This window comes from Dipodomys ordii, unplaced genomic scaffold (genome assembly GCF_000151885.1).
Source record: "Dipodomys ordii isolate 6190 unplaced genomic scaffold, Dord_2.0 Scaffold40, whole genome shotgun sequence".
Taxonomy (NCBI): domain Eukaryota; kingdom Metazoa; phylum Chordata; class Mammalia; order Rodentia; family Heteromyidae; genus Dipodomys; species Dipodomys ordii.
Genome location: NW_012267256.1, coordinates 7,945,430 through 7,967,250, shown reverse-complemented (window position 1 = coordinate 7,967,250; position 21,821 = coordinate 7,945,430). Strand labels below are relative to the sequence as shown.

Sequence of the window (21,821 nt, the reverse complement as noted above, 5' to 3'; positions counted from 1 at the left end):
GGTTTTTCAATTGCTTTCTTTTGGATCTGGAGAGTCTGCCTTCTGTTGAAGGCTTGCGTTTAGCCTAAGGTGCTATTTAGAGGTAATGGAACCTATAGGCAGTAAGTCCTTGTAGATGAAGGTTAGGTCACTTGATGTGTGCTCTCTGAGGTGATATTGGGACTCTGACTCCTCTTCTCTATCTTTTTGACATGGCTAGGCATTGCTGCTCTACCACACGCTCACCTCCCGCTATGATGTACGGTCTCACCACAGGCCCAAAAGCAAATGGAAAAATCAACCATGGGCTGATACTTCTGCAGCTGTGAGCCTAAATAAATCTTTCCTCCTTCTAAGATTATTAGTTCAAGTATATTTGTGTCACAGTAATGGAAAGCTGACTGGTACAACTACAAAGGTTAGAACAATACAACCACAGCAGCAGCAGCAGCAGGAAAAAAAATCCCCAGGGACTTAAAAAAATGCAAGCAAGATGCAGGTAGCACACATCTGTGATCCAAGCTACTTGAGAGGCTGAGATTGGAAGGATCAAAGTTCTAGGCCAACCGAGGCAGAAAGTCTGTAAGATATCTCAAGTGAAAAAAATAGGGTGTAGTTGTGTGCACCTATCATCCCATATATAACAGAAAGCCTAAAATAGGTGACTCCAAGTCCAGGTGCATGCCCAGGCAGGAAGAAAGACCCTATCTCAAAACAAGTTAGGCATACTTAGTGGTAAAATGTCTGCCAAGCAGCATCAGACCCTGAGTTCAAGCATATCACCAAAACAATGAACAATGAACAAATACATAAGTAACCTCTAGGGCTACTTACTAAGGGCAGGTAAGAGCCTGTTGGATCACACTTTAGGAGGAAATATTCTCTGTTACTCAACACAGATGTTTGCCAGTGACGAAATGGATTGAAGAGAGACAAATTACATATCAAGCTAATAAGATGGTACATAAGGATCTTTTTTTCCATTTAAAATTGGAGAATATGACATTGAAATCATTTCTGGTTGCTATAAAAGCACAGCAGGAAAGATGGACAGGATGAGTGATGTATCCATAAATATGCATGGATGTACACTGATGTGTGATGCTCCTAATTACCACTGAGCTCTTGCAATGAACCAACCACGGTATCATCTAGGAACATATGTATATAGTAATTTTTGAATGTTTGTGTACCAGTCCTGGAGCTTGAACTCTGAGCCTGGGTGATATTCTTGAACTTTTTTGCCCAAGGTTAGTGCTCTACCACTTGAGCAACAGCTCCACGTCTGGCTTTTTTTTTTTTGGTGCTTAATTGGAGATAAGATTCTCATGCACTTCCCTGCCTGAGCTGGCTTTGAACTATAATCCTCAGTTTTCAGCCTTTTGAGTAGCTAGGCTTACAGGCATGAGCCATGGGTGCCAGGCTTATACAAATTAGTTTTAAAGACAGAATACTGGTTGGTAAAAAGGCCTCTTCTGATAGTATGGAAGGATATAGTAAGAATCAAGGAAAGTCCAAATAAAGACCAGATAAAAAATAAAGCTCTCACTGTCTTTATACCAACACAGATCTCCCTTAGCACGTAATAACTGGATTTTCATTAAATTGTATGCAAAGGAAATGTTATAAAATAATGTGGAAAAAAATTCCAACACGACTTGGGATAGCTGAATCAAAGGCTGGTGTGATGGTGCTCTAGGCATTGTCCTTGGGTGTCTATAAAGTGAGTGGAGGGTGCTTTACTCTCTCTCCTCAGGCCGCTTCAGATGGATCTCTTTCTTTGCATTCTGGAAATTATTTTTTTTTAAATTTTTAATATTTTTAATGTAAAAATAGTGTACAAAGGGGTTATAGTTACATGAGCAAGGTAATGAGTACATTTCCTATCAAGCATTGTTGCCTCCTCCTTTGTTTTTCCCCTACCATCCTTTCCCTCCCACCTCCTCAACTACACTCCCACCCACCTAAATTGTAAATATCCTTTTTTAACATAGTGTCTTGTACATCTCATTGTTACAATGAGTCAACCTGTATCCCTATTTAAGCATTTTGTTTTTCCCTTCCCCTCCCCAAATTAGTGAAGTGTATATTCAAGATGCAGGGCACCAACATCAACTACAGTGAAAACAGGAGTTATACTGTGGGGGAGGAACATACAAACAGACAAAAAAAATCACATGGTACGTAATAAATATGTTAGAAACAGTAGCAAGAAAGATAAAAACCACTTGCCTCCCTATCTTGGGGTTCATTTCGCTTAACATCATCGTATATGGTCATATGTACATAGCTTTTGACATTTTCTGCTTGTCCTAGACATATTCTAGTTATTGAAAATAAGGGAAACCATGGGACCTATGTTTCTTTGGGCCTGAAGGTAGCCATAATTTTTTTTTATGTCTCATTATTCTACCCTTTTATTTTAAAGCAGGCATAATGAGATAGAGATACTGAAGAAATTAATTTTACAGATTTAAAAATGGTCCATCCTAGGACTGAGGGTATGGCTTAGTGGTACAGCAACTGTACAGCATGAACAAGACTTTGTTTTAGCTCTAGTACTACAGACAAACAAATATACAAAAAGATGAACATTAAAGTCCTTCCCATTAAAAAAGGATTGCCTGCTATGAGAAGATAGAAATGGCTACAAGATTAGAAGGAAGAATAGAACTGCAAGAATTGCTGACGGAAATGAGCAAAAGCTAGAAGGAAGGTAGCTTTCCCACGTTGGCAGGTTGTGAAAGGTGGTGTGCTGCTGAGATGAGTCATAGTCACTGATGACAATAATCACTGTTGACTGAATGATGACATCTGGAAGATGATCATATCACAAACATTCCTTGAGAAGCCACTCACAAAATGTACAAAAGAGTTGGGCACTGGTGGCTCACACCTATAATCCTAGCTACTCAGAAGGCTGAGGTGTGAGGTTCGAGTTCAAAGCCAGCCTAGGTAGCCATAATTTTTGAGCACCTAGAAGATATTTAACAAACCAAAAGTGTTAAAAGGAACACCTATGAACTTGCTACTTACACTCTACAATCAGTATTTTACTCTATTTACTTTGTCAAACAGCTCTTCATTTCTCAAAGGGAAATATTAGCTTCCCGACAGATGTGATGTCCCTTGTCCTCATCTTGGATGCTGTGAATGGTGTCCTATAGAGCAAACCTGTCAACTAATATTGAACTCATTCATGACAGACATAGAGTTAGACAGTGTGAGTAGAAGTGCTTGAGATTTATTTTCCAATGCATTTAAAAAAATAAATTGACAGAGTGTATAGGTTTCCCATTGCTGCTATAAGAAATCATCACACATTTAGTGGTTTGAAACAACATTCGTTGCTGTGGAGATCTGAAGTCTGCAATACTTTCCACCAGTGTATCCTCATAGTGCAAACAGGACTGCACTTCCTCCAGGGAAGAGGGAGAATCTGTTCTTTGTCATTTCCTGGTTTTAGAGGCTTTTCACATTCTTCGGAGGACCTGCCCATCAATTTCAAGGCGAACAACAGGACATCTTTACATCTCTTAAAAGATGTCATATAAACTCCTCCTCTGACTTTTTACAGGATCCTTATGATTCCACAAACCCAAAGGGGTAATACAGATAACCTTCTCTGGAAATTATTTTCTGACCTGAGTAAATTGAAGGTCTTCTTCAAGACAGTGCACATTTCTTAAATGGGTGCTGCATGCAAGGTCATGGCAGGTTGGCAAGGAGTTCAAAGACAGAAAGGCACCGCGTCTCTATCCACGAAGGCCAGGGATTGTACATGCTAATAGCATAGCTATCGCTATCAGCCAGTTGTGATAGGCAATTGCATGGGGAACTAAGGCTCTGTGTGTATTTACTCCCCTTTCTTCTTCTTCTCCTCCTCCTCCTCCTTCTCCTCCTCCTCCTCCTCCTTCTCCTCCTCCTCCTCCTCCTCCATAGGGGATTCATGGATCCTTTCTTCAGCTTTGCCTACTCCATTTTTGAAAGTCTAATTTATGAACACTCATGGCTTGAGTGTTCTGGAAAAGTCCCAGTCATTGTCCCTTCTGTTTCTCCCCTTCAGTTCCCTCTCCTGTTTAGTTTGGGACTTGGGGCTCTCGGGTTCAGCCTCTGTGACCTTTTGTCATCCCTTCCCTTGCTCCTCTTACCTTCTAGATCCATAAGTTAGCCCTAAGTTTTAGACTTACTCCATCAGCCCTTCCCCTCTGCCCCTTTTCCTCCAGCTATACCAGCCTCTCATCTGTCATTCATATTCATCTCTGCACAGGTAACCCCTAGCTATCTCTAGACATGGCACCCCTCCCGAGCTGCAGTTCTGTATCCATTCCTGCTGTTGGACGCCTCTGTCTACAGCCTTTACATCTTCTCCATTTCCCCTCCACACTACTGAGCCAAACTCTCCTTTCCCCTCATTCAGGTATTTGTGTGTGTGTGTGTGTGTGTGTGTGTGTGTGTGTGTAATACATGTTCTGTCAAGTATGCCATTTATTCCTCAACACTCTGCCCATGTGATACTTCTTTTCTTCCTGCTCTGCTTCTCTCCACTCACTAATTTTTTACTCATAGAACCATTCAGAAGGTCAGTGAATGGGGTTCACAGGCTAAACTCTTCTCATAACCTGCTGAAAAACGTATGAAGTGTGTACCACTTGTAAGGCATAAGTTGTAAACTCCATGGTGTAGTTCTTTGTGGTTCTCAAGAGTCTAGTCTCTGCACATTCATGGTTGGCTTTTCTTTGTTGGAAATGGGAGACATCTTGGATGTTTTGTGCTGGGCGTTAGAGAGGGATGTGTTAAAGGTGTCTAGATTGTGCCCTGATGAGATGGGTCCTGTTCTCCACATCAGGAAAAGCTGGGAAGGGACTAACTTCAGGAAGAAGACCGTGGACTTCACTTCAGCCACATGGACTTTGAAGTGCCTGGAAGAAATACAATTAAGTCTTTGGGGAAAATATCAAATGCACTCCTCTGGAGTTTGTAATAAAAATCTAGGCCAGACTTTTAAGTTTGGGTGAGCAGATGGCACTATATTGCAATAAAATGGTACTTTACCATGATGGTAGAAAGGCCCAGACCTGTTTCAACGAATGAATGAAATCAGTTTCTAATGAATAGATGAGCTTGTTGAAGACTCCTCTCCTGCTGAAGGAAGCATTAATTCTGCATGTGAGGTCTACTTTAATCTTTTGAGGATTTGAATGCTGGGTGAAAATTAGGCAGAGTGGGAGGAAATAATTTTAGATTTCTTCTCTGCTTTCTGCTTTTTTTTAACAGCAGAATATCATTTGATAATTATTTGTTCTTCAATGATAAGAGCTAGTTTTTGGAAACTATGGTTTGGATCTATTGAACAGCAATTGCAAAAGAAGAAGAAAAAAAGGAGAGGGAGAAAGAGAAGGAGAAGGAAGATCTTTGCGAAGAACATTTTGTAAACTGCAATATAACTTCAGTTTTAGGTCAAAATGGCTAGCATCTGGTAGCTATCACTTCTTCATAAATGACTCCCAATTTTAGGAGCTTTAAACAACAATGAAAATTATGATGGTCCAGGAATTATAGAGCAGTCAGGTGAATAGTTCAGGCTCAAGAACCCTTAGGGTATTTTAGTGGTGCTAATGTCATCTGACGGTTTTGGTTAAAGGATCTGCTTCTCAGGTTTACGTTCATCACATGATTGTAAGCTAGAACTTGCCATTTGCTGGAATCCTTGCTTGGTCCTCACCAAAGATTCCCTTGGGAGTGGGGGGGGTGGGCGGTTTGGATGTCCTTACCACCCAAGTAGAGCAATTTAAGAAAAGGAGAGACAGGTGGCAGCTATCTATTTTATACTCCAGCTTTATAAGTCACACACTGTGGTGAACACCTCATTTCAAGTAAGTATCTAAATTTGGTCCTCCTCCAACTAGCTCCGCTCTTGGAAGGGAGGTGAGTCAGAAAATCCGTGGGAGTATTTTGGAATTACCGCATGGATGCATAGAATCTGGGCCATGGATCAGGCCTCCCTCACCTCCAGTAGTAATTGATTTCAGCTTGAGCATCCCTGGCAGATGGTCATTCAGCTTGTTTGGCACTTCCAAACATGAGGAGTGCACTGTGTTGTGAGTTAGTGAATTCCATTTTTATCCCATTCTAATTGTTAGAAGCTCCTTCTCGTCTTGAAATTGAAGCCTCTATCACTGGATATTCTATTATTGGAGCTGGTTCAGTGGCTCTAGGATTTCACTTTTACATTATGGCTTGTCTAGGAGTCCAACCAAGATCATCTTGACTTTTCTCTTCTCTGGACATGATACCATCAGGTCTATCTAGAACATGTCTACACCTGAAGCTATGGAAGAGAAGACACAACAAGATAATCCTCTGGTTTTTTTTTTTGGCAATAGTGCAAAGTAGACTGAGAAGCAAGACATGAAACTGAAGTCATGTAAAATGGTTTGAACAACCAAGAAAAATTTGCAGTGGCTCTGTGACCTTTAAACATTTCTGTTAAATCCTTAAAAACTTTATTCCAAATTTCAGTGCAAAAAAAATAGCAAGACTAGTGTTCATCTAATATACTCTGAGTTAAAGCATTGGCAAGATAGAAAAGAAAGGTGTTTTCTTTATAGAAAAACAAACCAAACCACATCCTTAGAGTGATCTGAGCTCCATAAGTGCATATAACCTCCAATATAGACCAAGCATCATTTCACTGCTTTGACGAGCTGTCCTCCTACATTATAGCCTCCCGACATTATAATCTTTGCCTTTCAACGTCTCTCAGATATTTCTGACAGTTCCTATTTTTATTTCCTGATGCCATTTTGGGGACATCTTCCATCCTTAGCCACATTCAAGTCAATTTTTGGATGTACTATAAGCTGAACTCATGCTTGCTAGGCAAGCGCTTTACTGCTTGAGCTATGCCCCAAACCCTTTATGCTTTAGTTACCTTTCAGATAGGGTCTCACACTTTTGCACAGGCTAAGCTTGGACTGTGATTGTCCTGCAGCCATCTCGGGGTAACAGGCATGCACCACTCTGCCTTTTTGCTAAATCCTTGTACTCACATCCCAGTCTGTCTCAGAGGGCAGCGTGGCAATGTTGCACTTGTTTCTGTCATAAACTCTATTTATGTTAGCTTCTAGTTTTACTTCCTGGGTCATCACTTTTCATTTCTTTATCAAATTTTCCTCTTTGTGGACTGACCAATTCAGTCTTTTGAAATGCAGCATGGGGTTATTGCTGGGAAGCAGGGAGACAATACTGTTCTACCTGTTGATGACTATGTGTGAACTGAATAACTGATGATCCCTGACCAATTACCAGAGAGGCTGGATGAGAGATATGATTGGTCATTGAGTAGGATGCACTTCCGCTTTGGATGTTGTGGTTTGTGGACTGTTGAAATGGAAGCCAAGCTTATATTTTCTACACACACCCAAAGTTAACATTTCCAAGGCTGGGCTCTAGTGGCTCATCGTAACAACTCAAGAGGCTGAGATCTGAGGATCGTACACACACACACACACACACGCACGCACGCACGCACACACAGAAAATGTTAACATGCCCTTATAAATAATATTTGTTGGGGGCAGGGATACTTTAAATCATGGTACTGGAAATTTATGTGTATCAAATCAAACAAAGCAATTTCTTCTTGCATTTTCTACAGACTTGACCTTCTTTAGAATCTATATTTATGTACAACAGTCCCCACACTGCTTAGTTAAAGATCCTGGTCCTTTGCTCTTACCAAGTTTATTCATAGGACTTTACTTTGTGCATTTGAATTTTGTGAAACTTAAATACTGGATTTTAGTTACCTTCCGGCTCAACTTCATCATGTTAGATATAGTTTGTGCTGTCTTTTTTTTTCCTTTTTGTGCTAGGTCTGAGGTTTGAACTCAGGTACTGTCCCTGAGGGTTTTTTATTTGTTTGTTTTTGTTTCTGGGTACTCTTGGGTCAGTTTTGTGAATATAGAATAGTTTTGTTTTATTGTTCTAATGACTTCCAAGTGGGCTTGTCTGATGTTTCTTATGAGTATATTTGGGTTATGCATTTTGGGCCTGGTTACATTCAGTGTCTGCATGCCTCTGTCTTCTTCACACATCTTATCAGGATGTACATGCTGTTGATTTGTGCCATTGTTAGTGTTTTAACTTTGGTGATTTGGTAAAGCTGTCATTTGTCCTGCTTTTTTTTTCTTTAAATTTTTATTGTGAAAATACCATTCAGAGGGGTTACAATTATGTGGGCAAGATAATGAGTACATTTCTTTTTTTTATTGTGAAAATACTATACAGAGAGGTTGCTTTTTTACAGCAAAATTACATTTTCTCTATAAAACCAATTTCGTGGGGAGAATGCCTTAGATGTTGATGTCAATACTCTGTTTCTTGACAAAATTTCACTCACTAGTTTTAACATTCATTGATGGTGGTGACATGAATTATTTATCATAAAATCATTTCTGGTTTTTGGCTGGTTAATGGAAGATGAATCTCACAGACTTATTGCCCAGGCTGTGAACTGTAATCCTCAGATTTCAGCCTCCTGAATAGCTAGGATTATAGGTGTAAGCCACCAGCACCCAGCTATAAGTAAACTTTTATTGAGCTATAGCTACATTTATTTTTTTAATATATTCTATGACTGCATTTGTACTACAAGAGCAATGTTGTGCATAAGAGATGGTATGGTCTACTATTTTTAAAATGTTTACTATCTGGCCCTTCAGGGAAATGTTGCTGACTCTTGGTTTACAGTATCAGAGAAGCCAGTCATAAAGATCTGGAAGAATCTCTGGGAAGAAGAGTCTGTTCTAGCAGATACTCTATATTTGGGGCAATTCCCACAACCTGATCTGTCCCCTTATTTACAAAACTCTGTCTTTATAGGATGACAGTGATTTTTTTTAAGTCAATCGCTCGTCATCTTCTTTGTCCATTCATCTTCATGACATGCATTGAACTAACACGGCCATTTCCATCTTTGCCCCAGAGCTTCGGAAATCTTGGAATCCCGACTGATTTCACCTCCCATGAGAGTGAGTGAGGATCAGAGGTTGCACCATGAGTAGAGATGCCTGTTACCTTGTTTTGCTGGGTGGCTGGGGTATTTCGCAATGGCCCAAAGAGCAGTTTACTGTGTTCTGTGACAATGAACCTCTTCCCCAAATTTGCCATCTGGTGTTTGAAGCCTGTACCTTACAAAGATTTGTTTCATTCGCTGATAGTCATTACTCATCTGCCTTTGGCTTTAGTGTTCCTGACATTCTCATTATTGCTCATCTGAAATAGCCCCAGTTTCAAGTAAGAAAGCACTTGGAGTTGTTTGCGTAACAGAAGGGTCTCTACTTTCTCATCGGGAAAATAAGGGGGTTTGGATGAGGAGGTCCTGCCAGCTGGAATCATGTATGGTTTTCTGATTCTATTTTTTTCTTCTTCCTTTTTTTGAAAATGCTAAAAAAAAAAAACAAAAACAGAAGGGCTATGGTTACATAAATCAGACAAACTTGCTGGGTTGTTTTGTTTGTTTATTTGTTGGTCTTGGGGCTTGAACTCTGGGCCTGAGTACTGTCCCTAACCCTCTTTATTCTCAAGGCTAGTGCTCTACCATTTGAGCCAGAGACACTTTTTATAATGGCTGTGAAAAGTCTCATGGCATTTCCTCCCTGTGCTGGCTTTGAACCGTGATCCTCAGACATCAGCCTCCTGAGTCTCTTGAGCCACCAGCGCCTGGCCAAACTTGCTTTTAATGACTTGTCTATGTGCTGGCCAAACCGATGGAGACCGAGACGGTAACCTAACGGCAGGAAGGCCTAGGGGCCTTGTCAGATGTGTTTGATGGCTAACGAGGGAATGAGTGAGGGAAGGACTTCATGAGCCCAGGCAATCTTGGATGGAATAGCTGTTGCTTCATGACGACGAAAACACCAAGCATACTGGATGATCGCTCCACATTCATCCTCCGGCATTTTTTTAAAAATCGATTTCCAAAAAGGAAATCTCGTGACTGACCCATGGCCTCGTGACCCTTCATTTGGTTTCCTACCATTCTATCATCTGGCATACCATGTATCAGAGCCCCAGCAGCAACGCTGGTGTTTTCAAACCTGCCAGGAACTTTCCTGCCATCCCCTCGAGTGCCCAGCATGCTCTGAAATACCCAGTTTGCTCCCAACTTCATGCATAGCTGGGCGTCAATATCATCTCCCCGAGGAAACCCCCCACCCCGCACCTTCCAGTCCATCCATTCACTTCTCATTCCCACTGCAGCAGTCTCTGCTAGATGCGATATATCTTACATTCACCTATAATGCTGCTCACGCATGCATGCAGGAAGTGTTTGATAAGTGTGTATATAAGAAAAGAGTAATATATCTGTGAAGTGCTTGATTTGTGAATGGAAGATCTCCACAATTTCAAGGCTATTTGCCGTCTGTAAGGTATCTTGTGGCTTTTGGCTTTTGTGTCTGTACTCCTTTAGCTCTTTCCTCCCTAACCCTGGGTACTTCTTTTATTGTGCCAATCCTGGAGCTTGTACTCAGGGCCCAAGTGCTGTTCTTGAGCTTTGATGCTCTACCACTTGAGCCACGACTCTACTTCTTGCCTTTTGGGAGTTCACTGAAGAAAAGATTCTCATGAATTTTCTTGCCTGGGTTGGCTTCAAATCATGATCCTCAGATTTCAGCTTCCTAAATAGCTGGGATTACAGGCGTGAGCCATTGGCACCAGCCTGGGTACTTAAATACAAGTTCTTTCCGAACATTGCTCACACTATGCCTCTCTTTGAAACCTCTCACTGAGGACACCCTCAGTCTCTCCATCTGAACCCAGTCTTACTTTCTTTATTACCTGCCACCATGTGCCTTAACTCCCCCATACAAGCCACATGTGCAGAGACTAGACTTTTGTTCTTCTCTTTGTATGTGTTTTTATATACATTTGAAGTGGAATTAAAACTATGGCTTTGGCCAGAATATGTATTTACAATATTTTTTAATCTTAAAATGTTGCAAAGATTGGGCTGTGAAGGTGGCTCAGTGGTATGCATGAGGCCCTGGGTTCAATTTCTCAGCACCACATAGCAGAAAAAGCCAGAAGTGGCACTGTGGCTCAAATGGTAGAGTGCTAGCCTTGAGCTGAAGAGCTGAGGGACAGCACCCAGGCCCAGAGTTCAGGCCCCAAAACTGACCAAATTTCTTTTGGTACAAAGATCAAAGCGGACTCATTCTCAACTTTTTCAATAAAGAGGTGATGACCAGTAATATTCCCAGCTTTTTCCATAAAGAAGTAATTATCATGTTAGGAGATGAAACTCCTCTGAACAACTCATGAAATGTTTAACAAAATGAATACCAGGAAATAGAAACTTTTGGGGGGGGAGAAAGTAAGAGGGAGATCCATAAATAGGAGAACATGTGAACAAATACAGTCATTATAATCAATGTACATTATGTAAAAATTGAACAGGACAGGGAGAGGAGGAGAAAGAATGGGAGAGAATTGTGGAAGGGATGACATTGTTCATAACCTGACTTATGGAGTTGTAATCTTTTGTGCAACTACTTAATAATTAAAAATGCATGCCCGTATGTCAAAGAGAAATTACCATTGTTAGTATTCAAACACACTGTCTCTTCAAAAATTCATTCATATGCACACATGTGTCAAACACACACCTACACCCCCTCCACACACATCATGCTCTTACTAAAAGTTTTATCATATCGTACATGCAGTACAGTAACCTACATTTTACTTTATTTTATTTTTGTAAAGGTGAGGTACAGAGGGGTTACAGTTATAAGTCAGGTTTTGAGTACATTTCTTTTGAACAGTGTCACCCTATCCCTTATTTTCTCTCAGTTTTTCCTTCTCTCCTCCCTTCCTCCCAAGTTGTATAGTCCATTTTTATCCTTTTCCTACCATTTCTGTTTCTCTGTCCCTTCCCCAAATCAGATAAACTTATACACAAGACAAAAAGTATAGAAATCAAATATGGCAGCAAAAGATGGGGGGAAACATAGAAAAAACCTGCAAAAAGTAAAATTTAAAAACTTCTACTTGGAGTTCATTTCAATAAGCATCATTTTATATGATCATTTGCACGTAGCTATTGAGCCCTTGTGATCCTCTCCTAAGAATATCCTTCTTTGGTCTCACTGTGTGAATAGTTTATAAATCAAATCTTTAACCTGGTACCAAGGGAAAAATTCCCATCAGTAAGTGTCTTTACTCTCTATTTTAATTCCTGCACTGTTTGTTCTATTTAACTAATCCCTTTCTGACTGACTTTGAGATTGTTTGCAATTTTCACTATTGGCTGTAGATGAGGAGCTCATTGAGGTTAGATGGGCTGAGAGATTTGGAGAGAGAAGATTTACAATCACTGTTGTGGACAAATTGGAATGCTGGAAAAGCATTCCTGATCTTTTTTTTTTTTTTACAAATATAATCCCCAAAGAATTTTGAAAAACCTCATAATATTTTTACCTTTAAAATCACTATGTATAATTGCTCATAAATTTAAAGATGTGGAAAACCTATTAATTCTGGAAAGTTAAGAGATCTACACATGTTAAAATTAAGCCATGGCATTTTTTTCAAATGGTGTGGATGGAATAACGGTGTAGTAATTTGATATCCTCTTTAAGTAGAACTGGGGCTCTATTTCCATCGCGTGTGTGTGTGTGTGTGTGTGTGTGTGTGTGTGTGATTAATTGAAAATAAGAGTCTCATGAACTTTGTTGCCCACATTAACTTCTCAGATCTCAGCCTCTTGAGTAGCTAGAATTATTGGCATGAGCCTTCTGCACTGGGTTCTTTCATCTATTTGAAAACAAAAAACATTAACTTGATCAAAATGTTCTATAGGGCCTTTTTCTTCTTGAGTACAGTCTCCTATTTGGTAAGAACAAATGACCAAGATTCATAAATTCATGATGCTTTTCTTGCTTTGTTTTAAAGATAGTGTTTTTAGAAGAAGCATCTCAACAAGAAAAACTGGCCCAAGAATGGTGCTTCAAGCCATGTGAAATAAGAGAACTGAGTCACCAGTAAGTCATTACCAACTTCTTCCTTCTTCTGGGTACCATTTAACTAGGTTCAAATGACTGGAAGCCTGCCTTGAGGAAGATAGTGAGGTGGGTTAAAGAAAGCCTGTTACTTAGCTTTTCCATGGGGGAGGTCAGTGGGAGAAGGTCAATTGAGAAGAGGCATCTGAAATAACCTTGGGGAAATAGAGGCTGCTATCATATCCGCCCTCCCCCCTCCCCCGCAGATAATTTGCCAAGTCTTTTCTATGCAGTGCTGGGATTGAGAAATGAAAAAGCCCATCAAGGTTGTGTCCCCATGCTGTTTGACTCCCCATGTATACAGGCACATAAGCATGACAGTGGAAGAAAGTGATATCTGCTAATAATAAGTGGGAGCGAATGAAGGAATGACAGATGATAAACTACAGGGTGCAGAGTCTGAGAAATGGTTACCCTGGTAGCAGCATTCGGGAAGTCCTGTGTCCAGAGGTCTTCCTGCAGACCAACTTGCAATTGGGTTGTGATAGTTTTGAATATATAGTTGTATGAAATGTGTTTTCTGTAGGAGACTCTTATCTTTAAAGCCTGGTTGCTTTGTTGTATACAAATAAGAGCACTTTACCTTAATCTCCAGTGTTTTATATTACTATAGGCAAACCGTCCTTCTAAAGTCCATAAAGTGAGACGGATTGCATTCTGAAAGCACTTTTCTAACTTGGAAACGGACCTCAGGAGAAGACAGGCAGAGGAGCACTCAGCGAGCCTTTAAAGCCCCTCGTTTGAATCCTCACGCTGCAGCTTTGCAGCAGCTCAGTGTGAAGCATTGTAAAATGCCATCTTGGAACTTCCCTCGGCCACGAAAGCTCATCTGTGGAGAGTCCAGAGACACGGTGGCTTGCTTGCAGCTCCTGGGCTCCTGTATGAGTCCAGAGACACGGTGGCTTGCTCGCAGCTCCGAGGCTCCTGTATGAGTCCAGAGACACAGTGGCTTGCTCGCAGCTCCGAGGCTCCTGTATGAGTCCAGAGACACGGTGGCTTGCTCGCAGCTCCTGGGCTCCTGTATGAGTCCAGAGACACGGTGGCTTGCTCGCAGCTCCTGGGCTCCTGTATGAGGCTCAGGGCTCCTGTTGTCTTCCCTCTCTTTGCAGTGTCCCTCAGTCACTTGGAAATATTTGAAGAATAAACGTGGATATTAATACAGAGACCTCGGGTCTCAGCAACCCTTTGCTGAATTTTTAAGCAGAGTTTATACTGAGGACCACGGGCACTTGGTCATCTGACATGCCTGTGTGATGAAAGTTGAGGAGAAGCCATGGAAGTGGATAAAATGGAGGTTGGGAGGAAATTAGAAGAGGGGAAATAGGTGGACTAATGGGCCAGGGGGTAGACATTTCTATGCTCCATAAATGGTCTCTTTATGAGTCTGATTTTTTTTATTTAGTTCCTCAAAAGATGCAGTTTCTGAGGATGGAGACGGGAGAAGAAATAGTTTAAATTTTGATGGAAGACATAATTCGAATTGTGAGGAACAACTGTATTTCTAATGCAAAGGCATGCTATCGAATACAAGTTATGTGCAGTTCAGTTTCTTGTAAGTTAACATGCAAATACCATAAGGCAGTGTCTCTGACAAGCTGGCTCAATATCTAATCTATCTGCAGATGTTTCTCAGCAGCTGGATGCAGATGATAGTGGCGGGTAAACTGAGCGTAATAAGGGCCTTGTGCTCTGATGGTAGAGCTTCTATTAATGTTTCCCATTGGTTAAAGGATGGATGGATGGATGGATGGATGGAGCTGTAACTCATGGGTAGAGTTTGTGCTTAGTATGTGTGATGCCTTGGACTTAATCCCCAACACCGAAAAAACTAAAAATAAAAACAAGTAAAAGACAAGTAGGTGTTGTGTGAAGTGTACACAGGACTGTGTATTGTTTCATTTTTGACTCCAGACACACACTGACTTCATCCCTCAAATTCTAGAAAATGAATCCTCCACCCATGTTCTCTGCAGTTTACCTGTTTAGACTCACGTGTTCAAAACCTTTGCCTAATTTTCCTTTGCTTCTAGAGATAATAAAAGATGAAGTTTTTTCTCTTATACCTTTCTGATCTTTTTCTGTCCTTGTCACCATAACCTTCACCCAGAAGCCAAATGCTTTTAAATCTATGGGGGATGAGTTTAGACACTTAATGGGCTCTGGTAAACCAGATGGTTCATGAGAATATTTTGTGTGTGTCTGGTAGTATGGGCCTGCCTTAGTTTGGAGTATAATGCTCCTGGAAAACGAGTTGATTGTGGTGCTGTGCACATATAATTCCAGCACCTGAGAGGAAGAAACAGAAGGATCACGTGTTCAAGACCAGTCTGGGCTCTGTAGAGTGACTCGGTGAAAAAGAAGAAAAGAAAAGAAAGGAAAAGAAAAGAAAAGAAAAGGAGGAAAGAAGGGAGAGATGGAGGGAGGGAAATGAGAAGTAGAAGGAAATAGGAGGAGGAGAGAGAGGGAGGAAGGGGGAAGCAAGGGGGAGGAAGGGGAAAAAGAGAGGAAGGAATGGGGGGAGGAATGGGTGGAAAGCAGGGGTGAGAAAGAGATTGAGAGAGGAAGGAAAGGGGAGGAGGGAGGAAGGCAGAAATAAAGGAACAAAAAGAGGGAAGAAGGGAGGAAGAACAAACGAATGGATGGTCATCTTCCCTTCTTCACTCCACCATCCACACAGAGGATTTGTGTTCCTCTCACGAAGCAGCCCACGCTCGCTCCTTTTCTTCTACGTTAGAGATCAGCTCGGCTCTCTGAGTGCTGAAGGAGAGGGCAGATACGTTTTGGCATGATCAAGAAGGGACTGATCCTAAAATTGCAGCTGCTGCATTGTCAGTCACCCATAGTGAATTGTGTTTATTCGCCTCTGTCTGCTTCTGGAAGTTTTGTAAGCCGCTCTTCCCTTTTGTCTTTATGAGAACAAAGTCATAGGATTCGTCATACTTTCCCTCCTGTCTCTGCCGGGCTGCCTGTTTCTACCTGCTTCTGAGCCTTTTCTTCTTCAACCGTCTCTGATTAACCCCACACCCTGCTGTTGTAACCTGGGCTCTATAACTCCTGGAAACAGTCTTCCATTCTTACACCCTGACCTCTTAATTATAGAGAAACTGAATTTGTTCCGTTGTATCAGTTACAATCCTGTGCAGGCTAAACAATGAAATCATTGTCAGGACAAATGTGATTTGTCGAGATACAGGAGGGACTGAAGTGTTATTAAATGCTTTCCATCTCCTCTTCATTTCCAGTGAGTTCTTCATGCCTGGGCTGGTTGACACACACATCCATGCCCCACAGTATTCCTTTGCTGGAAGCAATGTAGACCTGCCACTTTTGGAATGGTTGACCAACTACACCTTTCCTATGGAGCACAGGTTCCAAAATATTGACTTTGCTGAAGAAGTCTACACCAGAGTTGTTGTAAGTATGTTGAGTGTACTGTATTATGCTTCTATTTTATTTGAGGTGGGATATTGCTATGTAGCTCAGGCCTTGAACTAACAATCCTCCTGTTTCTGACTTCCTAATGCTGGAAATAGTCCTGCATTACCAAGCCCGACAAAATCCTCTCCTCTCCTCTCCTCTCTTCTCCTCTTCTCTCCTCTCCTCTCCTCTCCTCTCCTCTCCTCTCTTCTCCTCTCCCCTCCCCTCCCGTCCTCTCCTCTCCCCTCCCCTTCTCTCCTCTCCCTTCCCCTCCTCTCCTCCCTCCCCTCTCCTCCCTCCCCATTTCCTTCTCCCTCGCCATCTCCCTCTCCTCTCCTCTCCACCAAGAGTAGAACCCAGGGCTTCACATATGCTAGACACACACTCTACCCCTGATCCAGTTCCCTAGTTCTTTGCTCAATCACCTGTATAAACACAGTTTCTAAGACCAGATTGAAGTTACAAAGCATAAACAGTAAGACTCTTATGGCCCATGGATATTTTTAATTTTTTATACTGGTTCAAGGGCTTGAACTCAGCCTGAGAGCTGTTCCTGAGCATTTCTGTGCAAGGCTAGCACTCTATCCCTTGAGCCACAACTTCACTTCTGACTTTTGGGTGGTTCATTGGAGATCAGAGTATCACCGAGTTTTTCTTTCTAGTCTAGTTTCAAACCATGATCTTCATATTTCTTCCTCCTGAGTAACTAGGATTATAGGTGCAAGCTACCAGTAGATTCTTTCACAGTCCACCGAGTTTGTAACCACTTCACTGTAACAGGCAAAGAGAGAATTTGAATCTGAGTTCTTGTGTCCTCAACCTGGTGATCTGTACTTCCCTCACTTCTTGGGTTTTACATGATCAAATCCGAGTGCATATGTGAATTCCCTTCTTTCTGCCAATTCCTAAGGCTGCTCTGAGAACCATATGGAGTCGCTGTATGACCTGTGGAAAGTTCCGTGACTCACTTTACCCATCTGCAAAAGAAATAGACATAATGATTGTACCTGTTTTGTAGGATTGTTATAATTTAGCAAGTTAATATTTGAGAGGATCTTAAAATAGTGCCACGCACATGGTAAAGCTTCACCTATGTGTTTGTTTTATTAAGAATGCTCAAGGAAATTTCAAATTAAAATTTCAAATTCTCATTGGGTGGATATTGCATTATTTTGGTAGGTGTGCATGGGAAAAAAATAGTATGGTCTATATTGCAAGACCTGGTAGGAATGTGACTTGAATATTGACACCACTAGGGGGAGCTAGAGGGTTAGGTCACGGAATAGTGGTTAGCGGTGCGGACCCACTCCCCATCAAAGGCTCTTATACTCTTTCATGAAAAGCATTTTCTTTCTTTCTACTTCAACCCTGCACTCAGTTAGAAGTTAGGACTTCAAGTGCTGTTTTTTGTTAGTGCCAATACTGAGACTTAACCAGAGCTTAAACTCTGTCCTTAAACTTTTTCTGCTGAAGGCTGGCTCTCTTCCACTACAGCCACTACTCCACTCCTGGCTTTTTAGTGGTTCACTGGAAATAAGAGTCTCAGAGACTTTGTGCCTTGGGCTAGCTTCTAACCACGATCCTCAGATCTCAGCCTCCTGAGTCTCCAGGATTACAGGTGTGTACCACCAGCACCTGGATACAAATGCCTTTTTTATCTGACTACTGCCTATGTCTATACATGGCTGTGTTTTTGTTGGACCCACACACTGGTAGTTTCCCTCGTGTTTGGTGGTGACATCTTATAAAACTTCTACAGAGACTGACCTTGCCCACCATTTCCCCTGGTCATGAATCATTCCAGCCTAAAAGAAGGCTAGCATCTCTCCATTTGTCTTGCTTAATTATAAATTCAGTATAATCCTGGGTCTCACAGATTCACCATGCATCCACGTGACAGCAGACAAACTGAAGATGAAAGCTGTGTATGAAGTTGCTGGGGCATGGTGTCGATGAATTGTGTGAACCACACCAAATCTTTCTTCTCATCATTTATTTATACTTCACATTGTTCCAAAAATTGGACTTGAGATAGCTTCACATCTCGTAGTATACCACAAAAGAAAATGAGTCACCAAATTACAGCCAAGGAAGAAAGCCAAATGGAAACAGTAAAACCAAGAAGCCATGCACACGACAGGGGTTTGTTGTATCCATGCTTCTGTGAAGAGTGCGTCACAAATTTGGCTTCATTCAAAGAGGCAAATTGGATATAAGGCTCACACTGCACATGTGATTGTTAAAACCACATTTGTTGGGATAAATCCCATCTATTCCTCAACTTGGAATTTCAGAAAATCCATTCCAATATTATTTGGTGTGGATGGATGATATACCTATAGACCTGTCTATACATCTGTAAAGATGCTATAGTATAAAAAAAATATTCAAATGGATGGGTATGGTGGCTCATGTCAGTAATCCCAGCAATTGAGAGGCTGACGCAGGAGGATCACAGGTGTTTGAGGCCACTCTGGGTTACATAACAAGATCCCATCCAACTATCAAATTAGAGAGAGAGAATACCACAGAATATGTACATATGTATATCCATCATATACATATGTGTCTTTATGTATGTGTATCCTTCAGGCAATAACCACAAATACTTCTTACATGAGACACTTAGGGATTTGGTATCACTGTGTACAAAATCAGTTTCAGTCCTGACAAACGGGCAATGCACACGTTCTGCATCTTAGCAAGCCCATTACTGACTGGGCCAGGGAGGGTGCTGATGACACCTATTTAGTAAAGCTGAACTTTGCTCACTAGATCCCAACTCTAGGCTGAAGGTTACCTGTGGCAGTGCAGAGAGGGATAAAAGAAGTATCCATGAACCGAAGCAAGTGTTTTCTGTATTTTCTCTCCCAGAAAACAACCTTGCTCCATAGATTATGGCACTGATAGATTCACCTGTCAATGGTTACGTATAAATTAGCAAACATCTCCTAAGATTATGAAGGGAAAAAATGTCAGGAAACAAAACTTAGCATATTTCCTATCCGGTGCAAATGGAATGAATAACAGGTTGAAATTTCAAATCAGACTGAAATTAGTGAAGAAGACCAGAAAGTTCAAGTATTTTCCAAAATTATAGAGGATTAGAGCAAAAGGTCTTCCATGACTGTGTTAAGACAAAGTATGCAGATATTTTTCAGAAAAAGCCAGAAGTGGCGCTGTGACTCAAGCGGTAGAGTGCTAGCCTTGAGCAGAAGAAGCTCATCCCTATTTCCTCTATATTCTTCTATATAACAAGCCTAGAACCTTCATGTACTCTTTCCTGCTGTCATTTGAAATTTAATTATTTTTGTTTGAGTATCGGGGCTTGAACTCATAGTCTTATGCATTTTTGCTTATGCCTGGCACTCTACTTCTTGAGTCATACCTCCAGTTCTAGCTTTCTTCCCTCACTAATTCATTAGAGATGAGTCTTGTAAATTTGTCTTCCTGGTCTTCCTTCAAACTATGATCCTCAGATCTCATCCTCCTGAGTAGCTGGGATTACAGTGTGCCTACAGGCACTAGTCTAGCTCGTTTAAGTTAAAATTTAAATTTAAAAGTCATTTGAGGATGCATATTTAATATAATCCAACTCTAGTTTGTTACTCATTGATCTCTGCACTTCATTAGCAACGAGCTTTACTTTTACTTTTGCTACTCGGATCCCTGTTTCATTCATTGAGGTATAGTTTCTGACTGTAATTTCAAATAAGATGAGAGGTGAATGCACTAACCCTTTGGATCACCAAAATGGGTTCCATTTTGTTCTTATACTTAACCAAAGCTATAGCGGTCAGGAGAATTCTGTTTGAAATAATTTACCTGCCACCATCTACTGATCCTCATTCTTTCCTGGCTAATTTGCTGTTCTGCCATATTTTCTCTTCAATTCCTTCTATCAGACCACCTTATTGAGTGGTCTGACAGACATATATTTATGTCAATTCTTTTGATGAAATTCATCAAATTGTATACATATAATATTATTATAATTATTATATATTATGATATTAATATGCTATACTATTGTAATATTTATATAATGTATTGTACATATGTTATATGACATATAATATATTATGTAGTTATATATTATATTATATACTATGTATATATATGTAATATATACTTCCAAAAGTTTCTTCTTGCATTCTTCATTTTTTAATTTTTGTTTTGTGGTGAGAACCTTTAACAAGAAAGCTGCCTTTAAACAGAATCTGAAGTATTCAATGGTATCATTGGTTAACTCCAAGCACATGCTACTAAGATCTCCCGAACGGAATTCTCGTGTACAACTGAAGCTGTGCTCCTCTGGCCGGCTCCCTCCTCTCTTCCTCTCCCAGAGTCCTTGGGAGCCACCATTCTCTTCTTTGTTTCTGTGAGTCTGACTAATTTCTTCACAAAGTGGTATTGTGCAGCATTTGTCCTCTCCGGTCTGGCTTACTTTGCTTCAGATGGTTTCCTCATTGTGCGTGGCAGGATTCCTTTTCTTTTCAAGACTTGCTACCACTCCACAGTTGAACCACAGCTGCGTCATCGGTTGGCCCGTGAGCAGGTGTTCAGAGGGATGCTAAGCCTTGGCTGTCGAGAAGAAGGCTGCAGAGGACATGACCATGTAGATGTCTCTGCATAGATGCTCTGATGCAGGATGCTATGGTCAGGTGATCTTTGGACTTGAAATTTTTTTCTCAGAGTCTTGTGTACTGGTTTCTACAGCGACTTCACCAGTTTGTATCTTCAACAACAGTGTGCATTTCTTTTGCCAACACATGCTATTTTTTTTTCAAATTGTCGTTGGGGTTGACCTTGAACTTGAGATCCTCCTGTCTCTACCTCCCAAGTGCTAGAATTATAGATTGTGAGCCAGTATGATTAGGGATTTAATTTTGCAAGTTCTTTTTTCAATTAAGCATTCTTTCAAAGGAGGACTTTTTTATATTTTTTATTCTAAAGATACTGTACAGAGGGGTTACAGTTACATGAGTAAGGTAATGAGTCCATTTCCTATTGAGCAGTGTTACCTCCTCCTTTGTTTTCCCCCTACCATCCGTACCCTCCCCACCTCCCCAACTCCTCCCTCCCCACCTCCCCAACTCCTCCCTCCCCACATCCCCAACTCCTCCCTCCACACTCTGAAGTTCAAATGAGGACTTTCTTGTTCTTAGAAATGTATGTTTCTCTGTATCTGTCTCTCTGTTTACCTCCTTCCTTCTCTCTAGGGGGATATGTCACTCATTTAGTCAATTCTACCTCTAGTCAATTCTTCCTGTTCAAAACTGCTATTAAGACGATATTGACACGACTGAATTTAATTTAATTTCCCTGCACTTTTCTTTCTTGTCACATCTGAGACAA

General features: G+C 41.0%; 1 protein-coding gene across 1 annotated transcript in view; it reads left to right on the top strand.

Annotated features, from left to right (window-relative positions):
* The window catches only part of Gda (guanine deaminase), a 77,117-nt gene that overhangs the window by 24,450 nt on the left and 30,846 nt on the right, over nucleotides 1–21,821 (top strand). Inside the window, exons 2-3 of the mRNA XM_013018433.1 lie at nucleotides 12,940–13,028; nucleotides 16,289–16,460. Of these exons, the coding sequence (XP_012873887.1) occupies nucleotides 12,940–13,028; nucleotides 16,289–16,460 (261 nt within the window). The remainder of the gene's footprint in view (nucleotides 1–12,939; nucleotides 13,029–16,288; nucleotides 16,461–21,821) is intronic.